The sequence below is a fragment of the Xenia sp. Carnegie-2017 genome, unplaced genomic scaffold (assembly GCF_021976095.1).
Source record: "Xenia sp. Carnegie-2017 unplaced genomic scaffold, XeniaSp_v1 HiC_scaffold_22, whole genome shotgun sequence".
Lineage (NCBI taxonomy): Eukaryota > Metazoa > Cnidaria > Anthozoa > Malacalcyonacea > Xeniidae > Xenia > Xenia sp. Carnegie-2017.
In genome coordinates this window covers 5,242,976-5,263,645 of record NW_025813485.1, presented here as the reverse complement: position 1 = coordinate 5,263,645, position 20,670 = coordinate 5,242,976, and the positions used below count along the sequence as shown (strand labels likewise).

Genomic DNA, 20,670 nt, shown 5'->3' with positions numbered 1-20,670 from the left:
TGCATTCGACCACTTTAACCAATATTTTTGTGGTTACTTTAACCAATCATATGGTTATTTAAACCAATCATTTTTTGCATTGAAAGAATGATCAACCACTTGAAAAATTTTCTTTCTGTTTATGGTGAAATCGTGAACCAAAGCTAATATTCTCTCATTTTATCTTTGAATAAAAGTGTCGTTTTTTCATTCGTTTCCTGTCTTATCCTGTCTTGTCTAATTATTTAGAGATAAAGCATCTGATGGCGTTTTAAGTGGATGTGAAGCTGAGTTGCAAGAAGTAAGTTAAAACAATTGAAATAAGGAGTTCAATAGAAAGTTATTTTGCACTTATACTCTCGGCTTGGATGCACCAACTAAAACTATTGCGATATTAGATCAAAGCTTTATTCCAAAAAAAATTCAGGCAAATAAAAAAGACGCTTTATTTCCAAAACTCGACTAGCTCTTTTAGATATAGACTTGCATGTGGACTGTCGCGGTGTAAATTATGAACCCAGCAAACCAGCATCCATCCACGTAACCTTTGTGAATGTTTTCAAATTATTATAGTCAGCGAGTTTTCTACTTCTTGCAACTTTCCATGTCTTATTTAACTCAGATATTTAGCCTTTCTATATTCATGAACCAGTTGTTTCAACAGAAAGCCATTTTTCATTCCCCTAAATGATAAAGTCGTGTTGCCAGTACGTAGCAGTTCATTGAACAAACCTTTAGCATTAAACAGCTATATTTTAAGCAAATTTGTGTTATGTCGTGGCTATTTTACATCAAATCAATGTTCTTAATTATGTCATAGTTGATGCGTCAGATTGACATTATGGTAAATGCTAAGAAAGTTGAATGGGACAGTCAGCTTCATGTATTACAACTGCAGTTAGACAAGAAAAAGAAAGAAAATGGTATTATGAAAATTGAAATTGGTGCAAAAATACAAGAGGTATGCTAATTTGTGAAATATTTGCGTAATGTCTGTGTTTTCAAAGTCTTGTCGAAACAAAAATCAATTTTAGACGGAAAATTTACGACATCAACTTTCTGCGAGGGATCAGGGCCAACGTGATCTTGTAAACGAGTATGAAAACAAACTTTCCCAACTTCGAGATGAGGTAAGTATATATTTGTCAAACGTACTATAAAATAATCGCATCTCTAACTGAAATGAAATAGCTACATGAATACAGTACTGTTGGGCAAGTCCGTGAAAATCAAAGTGAAATGTGAAAACATGCAAATGAAATTTTAATTCGAACAACTTATTTAAAAAGTAGAAAGAGCTTATTCCATTTAACGCCTACCAACTTAATTATTTTCATCACATTGTATATAATTTACTCTTAGCACACTGAATTATTTATTACTACACTGAATTATTTATTATTGTTTTTGTTGATAAAATCTTTTAGGTAAATAGACTGAAACGAGATCACGAAAAATTACAAAAGAAAAGTCAAAAGCACAATAGCCAAATTCAGGGTGAAAATGATCGAGTAAGTATAAAGTTATGTACATTCCGCTTGTATCGTACAGTAATACTGACAGCATGTAGGTACACAGCTATATTGTCGTTTACTGGAGCACGTTTCTCCTTTTTTCCCCTGTTAACGAGCTGTTTCTTAGCTAGTGTTTGTTGAGTTAGTAAAACATGCAGTAACTTTCACAAGAAACATGTATTCCTTAAATGTAAATAGATGTCTCTGCATGGTATATATAATTTAGATGATCGTTCATTATTAAACTCGCGATGTCAACTTTAAGAATGAATAATTTAGATCTACGTTAATGATTAAACCCGTGAGACGTAATGCTCACATCCAAAGGAATTTCAACCAATAATTCCTTATTTGATTTGATTTTAGTTGAAAAATGATCTAAATGAAAAGCAATTGAACTGTGAAAAACTAAAGGATCAAATTGAGGTAAACATACAGATGATCCATAGTTGATCCTATGGGTCCAAAATCCAGGTAATAAAGGGACTGAGACTAGCGACTGAATCCATGTATTGAATTGATGTAACGAATAACGAGAAATTGTCAATGACTGTCCGTCATTTTAGATATACTTAAAGCAGTTATATTTTGTTCATTTGCCTGATGTTGCAGTGGCAACTGAGTACTTAATTTGTTTTCGGTTTCTGAAAGACATAATTTCTTTGTTTTTGCATTGGTCTCATAAAATTCGAATACTGGTGTTGCTATTTGGAAATTTTGTTGTATATGCTAAACAATTCAGATATTTGCTGAATGAATAAAGTCAAATTGTGATAGAGTCCACGTAAGCATTTTTTACTGGCCTGAATGTTTGCTATTATTTGTGCATAAGAAGGAAAAAGAAATTGTAGGTCAATTTTCTGTAAATAACATTTGTGTAACGTACGTATGTTGTTTCAGTCATATTTATTCACTGCAATTATTAATGCAGTTGCAGCAACTATATTTTGGTTACATGTGGTCTTCACCATTGTTAATGAGTTTACTTATACCTTGCTCAACGACAAATATGTATGGACATAAAAAAGAAAAGCCTTCAAGCATGCATTTTTTTACCAAAAATTCAGATTTGATCAATTTAAGACGTTTTCAGGATATGAAATTTAAGTTACAAGATTGGGACGGCATTGGTAAAACATATCACGAAAGAATCAAAGGACTTGAAAACGAGAACTTGATTCTCAAGGACAAGAATGACATCTTGAAGGTAAAGTAATATGTTTGGGACAGCGTATATACAATGTACAAACATGAAATTGAAGATGGTGCAGGTTTTACATTGATAGATTGTCCAGCTTTGTGAGCATCATTGATGAATAACAAAGATCTTTGCTTTGCTAACATTTCTAATTTGGTTCTAAATTTTCGAGGCTTTATATTTTCTATTTTGAAAACAAAGACTCAGCTTTGAGAAAGATGTAACTGTTTATGTATTTAAATGTCCTGTTCATTGATCTACGGACAGCGAAAAATTTTGTTTCCAGGATAGTAGATGTTCCCTTCCTTTGATGCCTTTATGAAAAGATGATGTATTTGATTCTGTAACTGCGTAAAAGCACTATTGATAATGCGCATTTAATAAAATGACAAGTACCGTACATCGGACATCATTCACGACACACACAACGCAGACTTACAAACATCATCAAACGCTTCTACACTGACATTAACATCCAACTAATTTTCACTTCCTTCAAAATCAAAACTACTTTTTATTCAAAGATCAGATTCTATTAAATCTATGGTGGTATACCAACTCGATTGTGCGGGATGTAATTCCCAATACATTGGCGAAACTTCCCAGCATTTATCCACCAGAACAAAAACTCACATATCTTTCGACATCTCTTACAATCACCTTCATGCAAAACTAACTATTCACCCTCTTGCTTTAAAATCATCGACATTGCGGATACTACATTCGCACTCAAAATCAAAGAAGCACTTCACATTAACAAAACTAATTCTAATCTCAACGTTCAAGTTTTTCGTTTTAACACTATATTCAGCCTGTAAATACTTTCATCATTAATTCTAACCACTATTTCATTGTAGCATTTATATATAACAATCTATTCATAAGTGTATAAATTGTATCACAGTATCATGTTATTCCTATATATATTCATCACATACATAATACTCCATGTTATAATGAATGATGGCATCATAAGATGTTGAAACATGTTTATTTTAAAAATAACTTGTCGTTTTTATTAAATGCGCCTATTTAATTCTATTGTAACTGAATGCAATAAAGTTATATGTTTTACAATAATAGCAACAGAATAGCGATGTGCAAGAACTGCTTAGTCAAAAGAAAAATATACTTGAAAACGTGGAAAGGTCGCATCAGATTGAATTGGTTGAACTTCAACGTCAGGTATGCACGAACGTTTTGCAGAGAGAGAAACTGTTCGATGTAAAAACTACATTGAGCTGTTTGAGCGAGCTTTTTGAATGTCATACAACCGTATTCTCTATCAGTAAAAACGTCCATTTTTCATTTTTTTTTCATTCGATAAAAAAACTAAAATAAATACTTCATTAAATGTTTTTATTACATCTTATCTCATCAGCACAATGATGGTTTTTCGATTGGTGATGCTGAAAAGTATTTCATACTTCTTCCCTAGTTATCGGAACTGCGCGCAGGACTTTCAATATAAAGAAGAAATTCAAAGGTAATATTTTAAATTATTGCTTAACAATGTTATTCTCTGTTTACGAATGAAACTAACAGTTACAATTCAATAGTTGATCACTGCAACTTTCATACTCTGTTACTTTGTATGTTTTGAAACTCTAAGATTATTTTAGCCATCCATCATCGCAATTGCTATCTTTAAAACAATTTCACCATCCTAATGTAGCCAATCTCCAAGAGTTGAGCTTGCGTCTCTTAGCAAAAAATGCCATATTTTTTACAGTTAATAAAAGGAGTTGCTTTTCGACTTAAAGGGTAGATAATGCCTCCTTGCTTCGTGCTCAGAGCTTTTTTGCAGTCGTAGGCTTACTGCCACAATTTGTTGGTTCCGAAGACATATTGATTGCTATACTTTATCATTTTTAATGGTCATGCTAACAAAAATGTTCCAACACAAATGTGTCATATATTGTGACTAGCTTCGTTTAGGAAATCGTCAAGTAACGACACATTTGATTCGTAGCTAATAAAAGGAACGTTTGTTGAAGTGCTACCCTAAATATTTTAAAAATGCGTACAAAAATCTTGTTTTCATTTTTATAATTTGTAAAGGTTGAAAGATGCGTTAAATAGACACGATTCAGAAGAACAAGAAAAGTCCTCTGAAATGTCGTACAAAGATGGAAAATTAAGGCATGCAACAGTAGTTATAGAGGTATTTTATCTCATGAGAGAACTTTTTTATGATTGAGGAAAGAACGCCTTTCGATTGTTTAGAGAACTTTAGGAGCTTTCGTAATTTGTTTGTTAAAAATGAAGTGTTAACTTTATTGGGGTTTCGAGCATCAAGCACAGTAATTGTCGTTATGACGTCAGTTAAGTTTTTCCGACAACTTTCTGGGTGAGATAACATGAAGTATGCATTTGTACGTATCTCATTTTTTCGTTCATAGACTTTAAAAAACGAGAAGGATGAGCTGCAACAAGAATTAAACTCGAAATGTGACAGGTTGAAGGTTTGTTTCATTTTGGTGTGATACATTCGTACAGAGGGAAAACATTCACATTGTTGACATTATATGTTTATATTTTGACAAGTATGCTTACCGACTCGTAAATCACGAAGAAAGGATATTCTTTTTTATCTTTATGTCGCTAATACTTCGACCATTTCCACTTTTTTTGAATCGCCAAGGTCATAAATTCACTTTGAAATGACGTGCTGGGCAGTAATATAAAATTTTAGGAGGGGTGGTTAAAGATGAGATGCAAACATTCCCGTCTGAAATACTACATTTCGCCGACTATTCTTTATTTTGCCTTGCTTGCCAAAGGCCGACTTTCTAAACATTTTCAGGACTGTTTATACTGTTGAAGTGTTGCACCACCCTCGCTGCCGTTAGCGTGTTCACGTATACACTGTGACGAGTGCTTGTATAACATTTCCTACTTTTCTGTAACACTCATTCGAGGAAATCGTCGCAAACCACTCTAGTTTCAAATTCATATAAAAATATTTAGTTTTTAGAAGAAAAACAAAGACATCAACGAGCTGACTTCACGAAGCTGGAAGAAAATCTTCATCAAAAAGAAAGCATGATCAGGTAGCGAATGGTCTGGTCCAATTCATTTTGATTTTATATGCATCACGACTTTGTGCCTGCAGGATGCTGTGCTTGTGTTTTAGGTCCTAAAATTTTAAGGTTGATGCCAAGTTGTGCAATCGTGTTGGAAAGCTTAAATTCTTTTTAATAGTTGTTTAAACAATTTTGCATCTCATGTATGAACAAAATTTTAAAGAGTCTCATGCAGTATCTTAATACAAATATTGGCACTTGACGTCCATGGCTTCACCAGGGCTCGTGTCCTTCCATCTTTATAGATATTAGTGAACTGATAGCAGCTTTTGAAGACATTGTATTCTTGAGATGTAGCGCATGCCTGTACGTTTGTTTTCTTTTGCAGGCAGCCAAAAATAAGTTGCATATACCCGAGCACCGTCTAAAGCGCAAATTGTCTGCGCTAATTCTTTATTTTTTGTTCATTCAAACCCAAATGAACATTGCATTGTGTTATGGGAGAACTTTAAATTTTTATGTAGTTTTTTAAGTGTACGTAAGTTCTTTTGACCTCAGTTTGCAGTGAGTTTCAAGCCATTGCAGGTAGCGTGGCTGACTAAGATCGCGTCATCTTACATTCGTTCTATAACGCGTATGATGGAAAATTTCTCCTCTGTCTTCCAGGCCCTTGTTAAAGACACACTACACATTAAATTTCATTCTAACTCTTCTATCAGAGGGTTTTGTGTTGACATCTGGGGATTTTATATTGTGTATTCCATTTTCCCAATCACATTACACAATCATGTTTGATAAATTTTATTTAATTTTCCTTTTGAGAAATCTCCAAGATGCAAATGCTTACGAAGAATCTCGTACCATTCAAAAATTGCGTGAAGACTTATGTGAATGTGAAAGAGAATTAAGGTGCTCATTCTAATTATAGATTTGTCCAGTTCATTGAAAGACTGTGATAAACGACTCAAGTCCTTGCATGTAGCTCAGTTATACAGAGGCATCTGATGTAAACATGTTGAAATGAATATTTATATTTTTATTCAGTATTAAAAAAGAAAACGAAAAGTTCTATTTATCTGAAATGGAAATGTTAAAAACCAAGTAAGTGCACTTACTTCTTCTCTTCCTAAGTCAAATGACCGAAGTTTAAAACTAAGTGAAAAGAACTGTTAAAAAATTTTAAAAGAAAATGTTAAAACCAAGTTTGTGCACTTACTTCATCTTTTCAGAAGTCAAATGAGCAATAATACAAAAAGGACGATCTACATTTACAAACATGTAACGATACTCCCGGTTCAAACCATTTACTTTAATACAAAAGGATGGGTAGCCTCCTTCATCTTTCGTAAGCTGAGTTGATTCATATAACTCCTACCGTTGTACTCCATTCCTTCATGTAAATCTCACTGTAGTATTTTTGTAAACAGCATTGTCTCATCTAAATTCATCTTTGTAAAGTATATTACCTCATCTAACTCTCTACTATTTCATCTTTGCAAACAGTATTGCCTCGTTTAGGTCTCTAAAATTTTCATCTTTGTAAATAGTATTACCTCATCTAACTTTCTACAATTTCATCCTTGTAGACAGTATTACCTCATTTAGCTTTCTACAGTGTCATATTTGTAAACTATGTTACATCATGTAGCTCTCTACAGTTTCATCTTTGTAAATTGTATTACTTCATTTAGTATTCTACCGTTTCATCTTTGTATACTGTATCGAACTTTCTACCCCCAATCTTTCTTAACTGTATTACTTCTTTAAACTCTCTACTTTTTTTTCTCTTTAAATTGTATTTGCTTGCATGTAACTTTTACGAAACGCTCAAGTTTACCATGTAAAGAGATAGGAATTTATAAATGCAACAATTTGAGAACATTTTTTGATAGAAGTCAGCTGAATGAATTGTCGTAAACGTTTAGGCTTGCTGAGTGCGAAGCAGCTTTCAAAAAATCAAGTGACGAATTTAAAGAGCAGGTAATTTCTTATTTGGACATTGTTTTGTGTTGTACAGGAATGTTGTACAAAACTAGGGAAACTGGTATTGGCTACGCAGAACACTACAAGGCAAAGCATTGTAATATTGCATGGTAGACCAGATAATGTGGGGTATATATCAAAACAGATTAGTCAAACATCTTCAACAAATGTCTTTTTTAAGAACGATAAAATACTTGACGAAAGTGAAACAGAAATGGAGAGGCTGTTGTCAGAAAATATCAAGGTTAGTTTAGCGAGAAGTGGTTAAATTTTTCACATATGATTGATTTAGCTCCACTAAAATGTGAACGACGTGCTTTTTAATTGTTTGCATAGTCAATCTTTGACTTCGAGCTCTGCCCGCATATTTTGAGAGTGCAAAATTTTGTGTTCCCTTGTTGTATCAACCTAAAACGAGAATCTGGTGTTTTCGCATCGTAAACTGTATACTTTATACTTTCACATGCGTATTTTATCTTTTTAGCTAAATACATAAAGAACTTTTTGTATTTGTGTAAACAAAACAAACATTGTATTTGTATGCTTTTTTGATAGTTAAAAGATCGCGTGGAAAGGGTAGAAAATTTCAAAGTTTCTGAACTTGAAGGAATGAAATGTGAAATAAGCAATCTTACCTCTGACTTGCATCAAAGGTAAAGTGAGAAGTTTCATTTGATTTGATCCATACACATATGCCTGCCTGCCTCATCAAATACAATGAACTACGTCTTTCATATTTACTTCAACGGTTTTGAACATGGACCACAATGTAATTTTTGTAAATTTCATTTATTGTTTGCGTTATAGAGATCTTGCTGTTGCCACTATGACCGAGAAGATACAAAAAATGGAAAGAGAGTTGAGGAATAGCCACACGGAATATGATAAAGCAATTGCAGATCTTCATGTACGTTAATGCAATCTACGTTTTATTCCATGCAATCAATTTTACTAATTTTGCTGAACGAAAGTTAATAATTTCTTTCAATTTTTTTGAATCAGTTCAAAATTCTAAATTCAAACTATTGGGATGTACAAAAATTTTGATTTAGTTTTTTTGAGATTTCACCATCCGCAGGTAGTTTCTATATGTCGGTGAAATATTTTCTCATTTGAACGACGTTCAAAGCTTCGTATCCAATTAATAATAAAGATATTTCACAATATCTTCAGACAAAACAATGATTATTTTATAATAGCGTCCGTAAAAAGGTATTAGAATGAAATATTCGGCACAGTTTCTGCCTTAGCTCTACTGTACTGTATTTATATTAAGGTTATGAAAGCTCAACTTGATGCTGTCCGACTTGAAAATCGACATCTGAAAGAGGCATCGCTTCATGGCGAGCACAAGGTATACTTCATCTTTTAATTGCACACATAAATATCCAAGCAAATGGCCGTACATAATTTATACATGAAGCATTTTTTCTAGGAACTTGATCTCTATCATAGCAATAAACAGTTTATCTCAGATTTTCAAGTGAGTTACTTTCCGGTTGTTGCATAACATTTACAATCTCATTTTGACAAGATGACCTTTTTTACTTTCTTTAGGAAGATATGAAAACAAATCCTCGTCGTCACGCGTCTTCCAATCTTCCCGTGAGTCAAGGGTCGCCTGATAACAAAATGAATGAAAATCCCTCGACATCTAGGCCTTCTCCATTCAGGTTCGTCCGTAACTCTTGAAATAATATGATCCTTCAATAGGAATTTTGTTATTCATATTACGTTGGTGTATTCTTAAAAATATACTCTTCAATGTTCAATCGTATTGAAATTTGAAGAGTACGGTACGAAAGCATTTTTTCTTGTAGCAAAAACAGAGCTAAGTAGAATTTACTTTCCTGATTCAAACGTGATAAAAAATACAACACAATTATACCAAAAAAGGTTTCATAGCTTTCATGCTGTTACTAAGATTAGAAACATTCATCATTCCATAATGTTCAGGGCAAATACAAGTTCACGTGGATCGTTACAATTTTCCAGCGATTTAGATTACGAAGACCCACCACCTAACCAACGGTTAACAAGTACTTTTACTCCTTCTGGCTTTGCTGATGACAGAGATCCACTAAAGTTGTCATTTGGTGATATAAGAGGTTTAGGATCCGATTTTGAGGTAATTTCTTAGTTTTTACATTGCAAACATTCAATTAGAGTTCCCTTCATATATCAAGATCATTTTTCATTCGACTTTTTGTTTCTGTTTTTATTCGTCATTTAAAAATTGTATCATTTTGTATCAAACACATGATAAACGTAACTTTCTAAGTTATCTACTTTACTGCCTAAGCTACATAAACATTGCGTCTTTACCTAACCTTGATTGCTCAAAACGATGAACGTTTCTTTCATTCTTAGAGATCAATGCCGTCGTCACGTCGTTCATCCATCACCACAAACTTTGTGATGGAAGAAAAAAGGCGTGAAAAGGAATTGGAGCGATTATTAGAAGCTCGTCTCAACGACCTGAAGCTAAGTACACATAAGGCTCTTCCTAAGCAATGAAATCAACCTGAAATGCATGTTCTTTTTCATATTCAGTCTAAAATCAGAGAAACTTAAAAAGGCATCGAAAAGTCATGAAATTTTATTTATAATAAAGAAAGGTTTCTTTTCCATTTCTCTGTATAGGTTCCACTGTAAATATTTTTTAAGTGTGTCACATTAAAATGTTTTATGACAGCTAATTATGCAAGTCTTTTAAGAAAATTTACTGGGGTTTTGTCGTTTTGTACATACACACACACACAAGTGGACCTTCTGTTAAGATATCTTTTCTGTGACTTAAGTTTTGCTGGAAACATATTTCAGTCCTTAATAAAGGGTCAATAATTTCCTAGAACTGAAGGCATATTATGTAGTTGTCTCATAGATTCATGTATTTTAGTGCAAGTTTCCAGGAATTACAGTTGTCAGTTGCACAAGCCTCAAATAGCAATTTTTAAACATTTAAAAGATGATTTTAATATCATGTTATTTTCATGCATATTCAGTGAAGTCACCGTCGAAATATTTTTCATACGAATAAAAATACATACACCACTATCCAGTCTTTTTGTTAATTTGCTATTTTTCATCGTAAAAATTATATACGGAATTCTTTAACCTCAAGAAGGGCCGTCAATAGAGCGTCAATTTTGTTTATATTGATGTCACGTGGTTTACTTGTGTATCTTTCTTCACATGAAGATGAAAATGTCGACTTCAATTATCTTGACTAAATTAACAACAATCTTTTATAATTACCGTATTGTATTCGCTACGCCTGAGTATTTTGAGTCATTGAGATAATCCATCTTTTTGTCAAACATAATTTGCATTTTATATCCTGTTCAATTTAGCGACTGTTTTTGTGACAATATTTTGGTCGAAGTTCTGTTATCTACGAAATAGGTTACTAGGTTTAGCTGAAGTTTTTATGAAACATGGATTGTCGTTTGAATGCGCTCTAAAGTTGGACAGACATGTTGACAGAAGATACAGCTAGCGTCTATTACCAATACAAAGTAATTTCATGTACATTATATGTTACTATAGTTGCTCAGATGTCAATTTTTTATGCAAGGATATAGATTTATCTTATATATAAATTGTATTGGTGCGGATTTCATAATTCCTACTCGTTTGTCTCTTTTCTTAAGGAAGAAAATGTTGGAAGAAAGGAAAAACATGACACCAAAGAAACGGTCGAATCTAAAATTGATGCTTTAAGAAAGAACTTTGAAATGGTTTGTCGATTTGTGAGTTTGTAATCTTCAAAATAGACTGTATAAAGTATAATGAGTTGTCATGCTGTTTAAAATTTTTCCTGCACGTATCATCAAACTCTCAATGCGTGCAACTTTGAAGGCAATTTAATGATTTAATGTCTGTTGTTCACACCTCGGTTCTCTCCTTTTTCGCTGTTAATCTTTTTACGATGCTCAAGAGATGAAATGAAATCCTGTTAAGTCGATTAACGTTGATGAATATGTCGAAAAATTACGCATACAATGTTAAAATTGCACATGTCGTTGCTTGCATCATTAACTTGAAATGAAGCGAGTGTTGTGGGGGTTAATGAAATTTTCAATACGAGAGGAGACAAATTAATCACCAGTATTAAAGCATATTTAATTTTTTAGGCTTGTGTCGCGTTTGATACCATAGTCAACCAGGATTTGGAAGAAGGCTCTGCCAAACGCAAACTTGATGTGGTAAGTTTCTGCTAAGATGACATTATAGAATAAATTCTAAGAAATTCAAAGTAGCTACTACTCGTTGTCGATGAAACAAACGAAATAATTTCATATCATTTTCGTATTTGATTTGAGATGAATCTGTGTCTATATTTTTATCGCTAAAAAACTATTAGCTGCAATGTATCAAGTCAATATGCATTTGTCAAATTTTACTAAGTCAACTTGTGATTCATATGCGCTTATACCCTCTTTATAGGTAATGGAAAGACTTTTCAACATCAAGAGTGTTTTAAATGTATGTTTTTCGTTAATATATCAAAAAGTAAACACCATATTGGACAACAGCCTATAATTTCAGGAAAGAAGTGATACTATTGATCTTTGCAACAGGCCATACATAGATGGTACGTCATGTCATAATTATATATTGCTAATCTGAAAGTCTTGCTAGTCAGATTTCCAGGCGGTTTTTTACGTTTTTTGTTCAATAAAAGCTTAAAGGCATTGTATTCCTAGGACATAGCTCTCTTTCGAATATGAAAGGGGGGAGGGGCTACGGTCTTATACCTTCAGTCAGTTTCTGTTTGTTTACGAAACTTTTTTATGTTTTATTTTTTTATTTTGAGAAACGGTATTTGCAAATTTAATGAATACGATGGCTCATCAAATTGACGATATGAAAAATACAATATTGAATCGAATAGAGGTAAATGATGTACTTTTGTTTATATTAGTTAACTTATTTAACGTTTTGCTACATTTGAAATTTTTATCCTTCTAAAATGGTATCAACGACATGTTGACAGGATGGCCTTCAAAATGCCATGGATGTTGCCCGCGAGAACCAGGAATTGAAAGGTGAAGTCCATTTCCATATTTCCATAAATTCTTAATTGACGTACACAAGTTTGAGATATACTGTCATTGCTTTGCTTGTAATTTTCAATTTTATTCACATATAGTTTTATTAAAACGCGAAAAGGAAGAAGTGATACATCAACAGCAAAGGTGAAAATTTCTTCATCATGTTTGTGGATGTAAATCGTCCAGGTTCGTAGAGTCCTGGGAAGGACTGTTGTTGTTAGTGTTGACTGACGTTTCGACAACCTTAGCGGTAGTCATTTTTTGACTCTGAAGATGACTTTTATCTATCATATAACAAATACGGCTAACCTGACGTTTACTCCTCATTTGACTCTGAAGATGACTACCGCTAAGGTTGTCGAAACGTCAGTCAACAACAACAAAAACAGTCCTTCTCAGGACTATACCAACCTGGACGATCGACATTTACAAACATGTAACGATACTCCCGGGCTCAAACCATTTACTTGGTTACTTAAACGTTGTTAAAATCCCCGTCATTGTTACACATTTATAACTTCGATCCAGGTTTTGCTGATTTTAAGAAGAGATGATTTTTTTCATAATCACATACAAACGAAACATTTAATCAAATAATCACACTAATTATAACTTATAAAACTGCTTGTATTTTTGATGTCATTTGTGGTGTTGTTTTTTTGTCATAACATGATTCAATGTTGGCTCATAGTTGAATTACGTAGTTCTTTAGTCATCTATTGATTTGCCTACACCAAAGTTCAGTCCAATGAAAATTATATGATAATTATATTTTCAGAAAAACGTCATTTACAGACCTTGTATGTATGTATGTATGTATGTATGTATGTATGTAGGAAGTTTATAATTTATGATTTTCCGTATAAAACAGTCCTCGATGCCCGAGAGCAGAGCGTAAATATTGATAAGAAGAAGAAAATACACAAAAACTACAATTTCATCCCGACAAGCCTGTTTCGTGATTGCTCACTCTTCAGGGGATTTAATTCTTCTTATCAATATGTATGTATGTATGTATGTATGTATGTATGTATGTATGTATGTATGTATGTATGTATGTATGTATGTATGTATGTATGTATGTATGTATGTATGTATGTATGTATGTATGTATGTATGTATGTATGTATGTATGTATGTATGTATGTATGTATGTATGTATGTATGTATGTCAGTGCTGTAAAACTAAATTTATCAGATGGGGGGCTCTCTTGACGTTTTTGTCATTAGTGCCCTTTTAAAATTACCCATTTCAAGGTAGAAAAGGGGCTCCTCTCCCAAGCGCCCCCCCCCACTTTTACAGCACTGTGTAACGTTGACATCGTATGATTTTGTAGCCATAACTTTGCGGTAACAGAAAAAAACACAATTTTAGCTACGTGCAGAAAGTTGGAAGAACAGCTTGAAGATAAAAATAAGCAAATACTTCAGTAAGTCTTTTCCTTCATAATCGTTTGTCATGCAATTTTATTAATTGAACTTTGTAATCAGGTCTAGAGAGTATGAACAAGCAGCTAGATCTTCATATATAATTCCAGTTGTAAGTTAATCATCAGCAAATATGATTTAACATCTTTTCAAATATTTTCTTGATTTCTGATCAAGATTGATTTCTGAAATGCAGATTGGGTTGAATATTACACACATGGAGTGTAAAGACATGCATATTTTTATTGTCTAACTTATCGTATGAAATGGTCTGGTTTACCATTATTGCTATCTTGCTCTGGCAATATTTAAGTTTAATATTGTCTGTCATAATGATCATAGGCTTCTACATTTATAATCTAAAATGATCACGATTTTACAAGAAAATCATAAAGAAAAAACATAGTAAGAATTTGTGGAAGTTTTTGCATAGGACGTAGCTTTTGGTTTATGCAATTCTTTTTCAATGGAAATCAAAGCTCTAAAAAGGTCTTAATGTTATGCTAAAACTCGAAACATATGGGAAATGTTTGAATGGATTTCGTATTTTATCATCATTTTGCTAATAAAATGCGTAATTATATACGTAATTTCTATGGCACCTAACACCAAAGATATTTTTGCATTTAGGCTACAAAAGGAAAGTACTGTCTCGCTTTGGGAAAAAGAAAAGACCCGACTTCTTAATGGTATAAAGACGAAGTACGAGTACTTTCCATGCATATAATGACAGTTAAGTTATTTCAGTTTCTTAGTAGTGGCTGTATAATTTATATATGGCATAAATCAATGCTTAAGACATCACGATATTTTTATTTAATATAATACGCTAGAACAGTTTAGAACACAAAGTTCTTGTAATGAAACTGGAAGGCGATACTTTTGATAAGTTACATGTGATTATGAGCCTAATATATTTTCATTTGCTCAACTGCTTGCTATCAATGACATACGATCAAATTATTTTCTTACTATACATTTTTCTTAAAGTGAAGTTGATCTATCACAACAATTAAAAAAAGTTCAAGCGGAAGCTACAGAAACAAAAGAGAGATTCCAACGTCGAGTTATGGTAGGTGCACAAATGGAAAATAGTGCAAAGTTTAATTACGTAGTATTGTTTAATTCTATGTTACTAAATTTACTCTTTAATTGTGTTTTCGAACATGAGAATCTTTTCGCTGATGAAAAAATAATTTAGAGTATCCTGAACATTTAATTTTTCAGTATTTGTTTTTAATTCAAATTTTCATACAAAATTTTCATGCTCATTGTGTAAAAAGTACAGTTTTTCTTTGCAGGATCTTACGGATCAAATAAAGATGCTTAAGCTTGAAAAGGAAGTAGGAGGGAGACTGAGATCAAGTTTAACTCCTCAAAGTGTTTGTATGTACGCTCAAAAATTGATTTGAAAAGATTTTAAACAAAAATAATGTCAACTCTACTTAAAATTTTACCTCAATTTAGACTCCATTCCGAATTTGAACGATAAAGAAAGTTCACTGAAACAGCAGTTGTATAGAAAAGAACGTGTACGAATATCCTTGATGCAACAGTTTTTTTTTTCGAAACAGTTCATTGATATTAACTATTCGTTTCAGTCGCTCGTAATCGCTGAAGCCGAACTTCAGAAGCAGCAAAAATACTTCATTGGCTTCATTCATGGTTTGAAACGAGATTTTATGTAAGTTAGCTATAACGAAAATAAAAAAAATGTACAATGGTTTGTCGTATGATCTTAACTATGGTTTGCAAAAGGTATGTTTTTACTTAAAAAAAGATGGACTTTAAGATGAAAGAATTTTCCTGACTTGAAAATTGAAAATTACTATTATTTATATAAGAAATATTACTACTTACTTATTATTTAGTGCCATTTAAAGTTACCTCTTCATGCAGCTATTTCATTTTTTGAGATTTTTTTGTGTAGTATTTGTAATAGAATTTTTTTATAAAATAAAAAATATGGATAATCGACAGATATTACAGTAGTGTTAGAATTGCATGCATTGAAATTTTATGATCACACGTGTATCTCGTGTGACTTAAATACTTTGTCTGTTATCAAACACAAAAAGTTTGTCCTTAACCGATACATTTAAAAGTGATTTTTTTGTTGTTTTAAATAAAAAGACTTCCTAAAACTGAAATGAAATTTCATTTAAAATCATGTTTGAATGCTTAATTTTGGGAATGTTTAGTTTGTGAAGTTTGAGAATTTATGATCAGCTGTTTCTCAAAATACATGCATGAAAACAATGTTTTATATTTGTCGTTAACTCTGCTTGTGTTTGATCTAAAATTTATTTATTGTTGCCAGCTCATCACCTACATGATAATACAATTTTTTTTCAAACATTTGTGAGAATACATGCAAGCAACGAACATATTTATTTCACCAATTGCGATCTGTTGTATACATGGTACATGTCAATATCATCAGTGCTGTTTCATATTTTCCATGTATAGAATAATGCTGGAAAAAGAAGGGAAAAAAATGGACGATTTTTCTACAGACAACAGAGCGTTTTTAAGCATGTTAAGCAGAATATACACAGCATCTACTGAAGGTAATTTATGTGGATCATGATAACTTCCTCGGCCAACTACCTCTGCGTCGTATAAACTTATAATTTAATGCTGTCTTACGTGTTTGCTTTTTAATGCATTACAGGGATTTTATCTGAACTAAAAGCGAAATTACCAGTTCATTATCAAGGAGTAAATGAGGTGTGTATTTGTAGTCATGTTTTTGTTATTGAAACTGAAAAACTAAGTTTTACTGTTCCAAATTTTGCTGCCAAGCACGGAGTTTTTTAAGTATAGATTTTTCTGTATCACCTTTATGTCGATATAAATATTTGAGGCTCTCGTTTTTAGCGATTGAAATTTTGAAGCTTGTGATCCGATAGTTAGTGAAAATTTTCATTCAAGTATTAGCTTCCAGTATCTTATTCGAACAGGAATCATTGAAACATCCGCTGGGCAAAAAGTTAACCAGATCTATTTCTCAGTTGAATAAAGAATACAATGAATTACAAAGAAGTGGGGAGTAGGTTCATTTTATGTAATTTTATGCCATGCATTGTATTTGTATGCACATTATAATTAGTTTTTGTCAACATTTCAGTTGTGTCAGGTTTTAAAAATCTTTGCTATGTTTAGTGCAAACGATCCTTTGCTGATGAAGCCATTGTTTACAAAATGGAGAGATGCCAATATAAACATCCAAACATTGACATCACAAAGTAACGAAATTACTATTTGCTTACTGATATAAATTACTATAGATTACATGAAATCAATCTGTGCATATTTGGAGGCAAAGAAATAAAGTAATTCATACTTTGCAGCCCATGGTGTGCATCCTACAATGGTTGATATCAAAACGGGAACTCTTATAGCTGGGGAAGCGATGAAATTTTTCCCTGAATGGACCGAACATGATGTTAGGAAACTTTTTATAGCAATAACAAAAAATAATCTATATTCTGATGCTGCCATTAATCGTACAATAATTATATTAGAAACTGTGTGCACTGTACTGTTTTGGGGTTTTGTATTTTTGTCAACATGAGATCCACTATATTGTAATAGCAAGTTTTCCTAAACAAGATTGTGCAATTATGTGAAGTAATTTCCTGGAAACTATATATAACTCAATACTTAAATGTACCATTTTAGGTGAAGGACATGTTTGAGCATTTTAAAAAGTTTGATGTAAATAAGGACTTTCATTTGGACTGCGATGAAGTAAGATATGAGATCTAGTCGGTTTGCTATTTCTGTGAAGAAAATATTCGCCCAAATGCGAAAGAAAGTGTATAGCATCCTAAAATTTTAATTATCTTGACCTTGATCGGTCTTGGCCACAATTTGTTGTATGACTGTATATAACTTTTTAACTCGAGTATTCTTGTCATAGTTACTTAATGCAATACCTGATATCCTTGGTAAAATGACGACAACAGAGGAAATAAAGGTTTGTTTGATGTATTGTTACACTATTGAATTCTAACTACTATGTCTATGTCGTCATTATACGCCATCATCGTTTGTGGACGGATTTTGGCCGATGCATTTTTCAATGGACTGATTTTTCATCCATGCATGTTAAATCCCTGTCCACCTCGAATTTTGCGTTATTTTAAACGGCTTATATGGACGCTCCTTTTTATATGATTTTTTATTGTGCTTAAATTGCAGGAAGCCATGAATGAAATAGACTTGGATAATTCAGGCACCGTAGATTTCTTTGAGTTTCTCGTTGTTGCAAAACTTGTTACCCAGCAGGAAGGTTAGATGCGAAATCTGCTTTAAAATTAAGAAAAGTTCTGCATGATCGATCGAAGGTACTAACTGTCTTTTGTTGTTATCTTTCCAAAATTAGGTAAATCGTCAATTTTCAAAAAGAAACGGCTCACTGCTCTTCAAAAATCACCTCCAGTAAATTCAAGGGTCTGTATTATACAATAAAATGCAATCTTGAAAAAGATCATGACTTTCCTCGAAGTGCTAGGAACTCTTAAAAGACAGTGAAAAAAGAAATAGACAATGAAATGGAAGCACAATTCAAACGTAATCAACATGGGCAACAATTCAACTAAAATCATGACTATAATCTATAGTGCTGACTCCAATAGCTTCAGAAATAAACTCGCCTATAGAAAACACATTTGAATGTTGTGTTTCGAGATCGGTAGTTTCTAGTAAGCAGTACAAAAATTTGCAATGACAATGTCAACAAAGTTCCTGTTGAAACCCACTGATTGAAAAAATACGTGGAAACCAATAGATAGCGAAAGTTGGATTTTATTGCGACACGTCATTCAATTAACGTAGCACACCAGGTAATCTGATGGTTTTGACGCGTACTTCCATGCTGCAAGTAAAAATTTTTCCAATTTTTTGTCCATTACTGTTGTTTTATGTGCACATTTGTCTATTATTGTGGTCTTACATGCACATTTGCCGGTTTCAGCATTGCGTGACATCGAAGGTATTATTCCTGAACCATCAAAAAAATTGTTATCCATTATGAACCAAACATAAAGAAAATAAAGCTGCTAAAGTTATAGTAGATTTCTTTGTGGCGAGAAAATCAGTTGTCTAACTAAGGAATGAGTGGGAAAAATCCAAACAAGTGATGAATATCTTACCACCAATTCATAGTGCTATGGTGCTATAGCCTTATATTTTCCAGCATTTCTAATGTGTTGAATGTGAAATTGATATCTACGCAAATGGATGAATGTCGTTTTTGCCTTTGTCAATTTTGATAACTTCATATTAACAGTTATATGCAGATAGTGGCAAAGTGGCGTAGGGCGTAGCCAGTGTGCATCATTTGCATCAGAGTATTAATTACTCAGCAAACTATATGTCGTACAAGTCCATAAGAACGTTATCAACATTGAAAGGCGGAGGAGGTTAAAACCACGAGAAAATGTTGAAAACTCATCCTCTACCTTCATCTCTTATACGTGTTATAAAATTTGTAAAGCAACATGGTTTTAGAGTGCTATGAAAGATTTAGTTGTTCTTGTGACTTGAGTGCCCCTCCTAACTTGTGTGATTCTTTTGAATAGTCAAAATAAACCAATAGTAAACATTCTCTTTCATAGTCATTTTGCTATTTTAATGCAAAGTGAGTGGGAGGCTTAGTTCCTACTTCTGCCTCTTTATTTTATTTGTAGTAGATCATTTGTATGGGGTGAACTTGGATTCAGTTTTACCGATCTTACCTACAATATATAAGCCTACCTTATACGTTATCAAAGCGTTTGTTTAGTTGTCACTGCAATTTTTTTAGTTTTCAACCAGCAATTCAGCTGGCTGAAAACAGTGTATGTTAGTTTTGTAAATTTTATTTTGCCTTTGGGTATTACGTAATCCCATATGGTCTAGTGGTCAGGATCCGGCGCTCTCACCGCCGTGGCCCGGGTTCGATTCCCGGTGTGGGAATGTCTTTTACAAAATTTTACAAAAAACCTACTTTGTTCTTCATTTCCATTTTATATTTATTGTATTTTGACAAACGGTTTACTCCTTAGCTTAGTTATATTGAATTTTTTTGATTACTATTTCCGTTCGCCAAAAAACAATATAGAGAATGAGGTAGAGCTTATGTGAGTGGCCTGGGTCTAACATTATGTTAAAGCAAAAGTTTATTTATGGAAATCATCATTGCTGCTGCCAAAAATAAATGGCTACATAGTGCGTAATATTCTTGGAGCTTAATTCATGGCCAAAAAATAAAACTCCATTTTCAACTAGATAACAATTCGATCTGGTAAGAAAAATGTGCGTTCCCACACCGGGAATCGAACCCGGGCCACGGCGGTGAGAGCGCCGGATCCTAACCACTAGACCATATGGGAATTGCTGTCGGGTATCATACGTTTGTAAATATTACTAAAAGATTTTAACAAAAAATACAAAAGCACTTCCTTTATAAATGTCAACCAGAGACTTCCCAAAACACG

At 32.9% G+C, this 20,670-nt stretch overlaps 2 protein-coding genes and 2 non-coding genes across 5 annotated transcripts; 3 read left to right on the top strand and 1 right to left on the bottom strand.

Moving 5' to 3' along the window:
* Window positions 1-1,444: 1,444 nt before the first annotated feature.
* On the top strand, window positions 1,445-10,399 carry LOC124446898 (centrosomal protein of 63 kDa-like). 2 transcript variants are annotated; one of them, XM_046997782.1, is made up of 19 exons: window positions 1,445-1,490; window positions 1,860-1,919; window positions 2,587-2,700; window positions 3,775-3,876; window positions 4,130-4,177; window positions 4,753-4,855; window positions 5,094-5,156; window positions 5,662-5,744; window positions 6,540-6,626; window positions 6,762-6,818; window positions 7,643-7,697; window positions 7,882-7,944; window positions 8,256-8,353; window positions 8,508-8,607; window positions 8,977-9,054; window positions 9,136-9,183; window positions 9,258-9,373; window positions 9,696-9,828; window positions 10,071-10,399. In XM_046997782.1, the coding sequence occupies exons 4-19, from the start codon at window positions 3,788-3,790 to the stop codon at window positions 10,215-10,217; spliced, it is 1,368 nt and encodes a 455-aa protein (XP_046853738.1). In that variant the 5' UTR covers window positions 1,445-1,490; window positions 1,860-1,919; window positions 2,587-2,700; window positions 3,775-3,787; the 3' UTR covers window positions 10,218-10,399. The 2 variants fall into 2 exon arrangements, with proteins under 2 accessions (XP_046853738.1, XP_046853739.1); XM_046997783.1 differs by lacking the exon at window positions 6,762-6,818.
* A 392-nt stretch (window positions 10,400-10,791) lies between these two features.
* On the top strand, window positions 10,792-18,995 carry LOC124446901. Its single transcript, XM_046997786.1, has 23 exons — window positions 10,792-11,218; window positions 11,354-11,440; window positions 11,837-11,908; window positions 12,150-12,188; window positions 12,252-12,297; window positions 12,520-12,599; window positions 12,700-12,751; window positions 12,856-12,901; window positions 14,095-14,187; window positions 14,816-14,887; window positions 15,176-15,257; window positions 15,487-15,571; window positions 15,653-15,717; window positions 15,787-15,869; window positions 16,655-16,755; window positions 16,860-16,915; window positions 17,149-17,237; window positions 17,351-17,433; window positions 17,539-17,633; window positions 17,870-17,938; window positions 18,111-18,167; window positions 18,392-18,482; window positions 18,576-18,995. Exons 1-23 carry the CDS (start codon window positions 11,177-11,179, stop codon window positions 18,659-18,661), a joined length of 1,671 nt encoding a protein of 556 aa, XP_046853742.1. The 5' UTR covers window positions 10,792-11,176; the 3' UTR covers window positions 18,662-18,995.
* A 1,082-nt stretch (window positions 18,996-20,077) lies between these two features.
* Window positions 20,078-20,149, top strand: Trnae-cuc. The gene has a single exon. It is a non-coding gene; the product is annotated as a tRNA-Glu (tRNA).
* Window positions 20,150-20,493: 344 nt separating this feature from the next.
* On the bottom strand, window positions 20,494-20,565 carry Trnae-cuc. Its single transcript has one exon. It is a non-coding gene; the product is annotated as a tRNA-Glu (tRNA).
* Window positions 20,566-20,670: the final 105 nt, after the last annotated feature.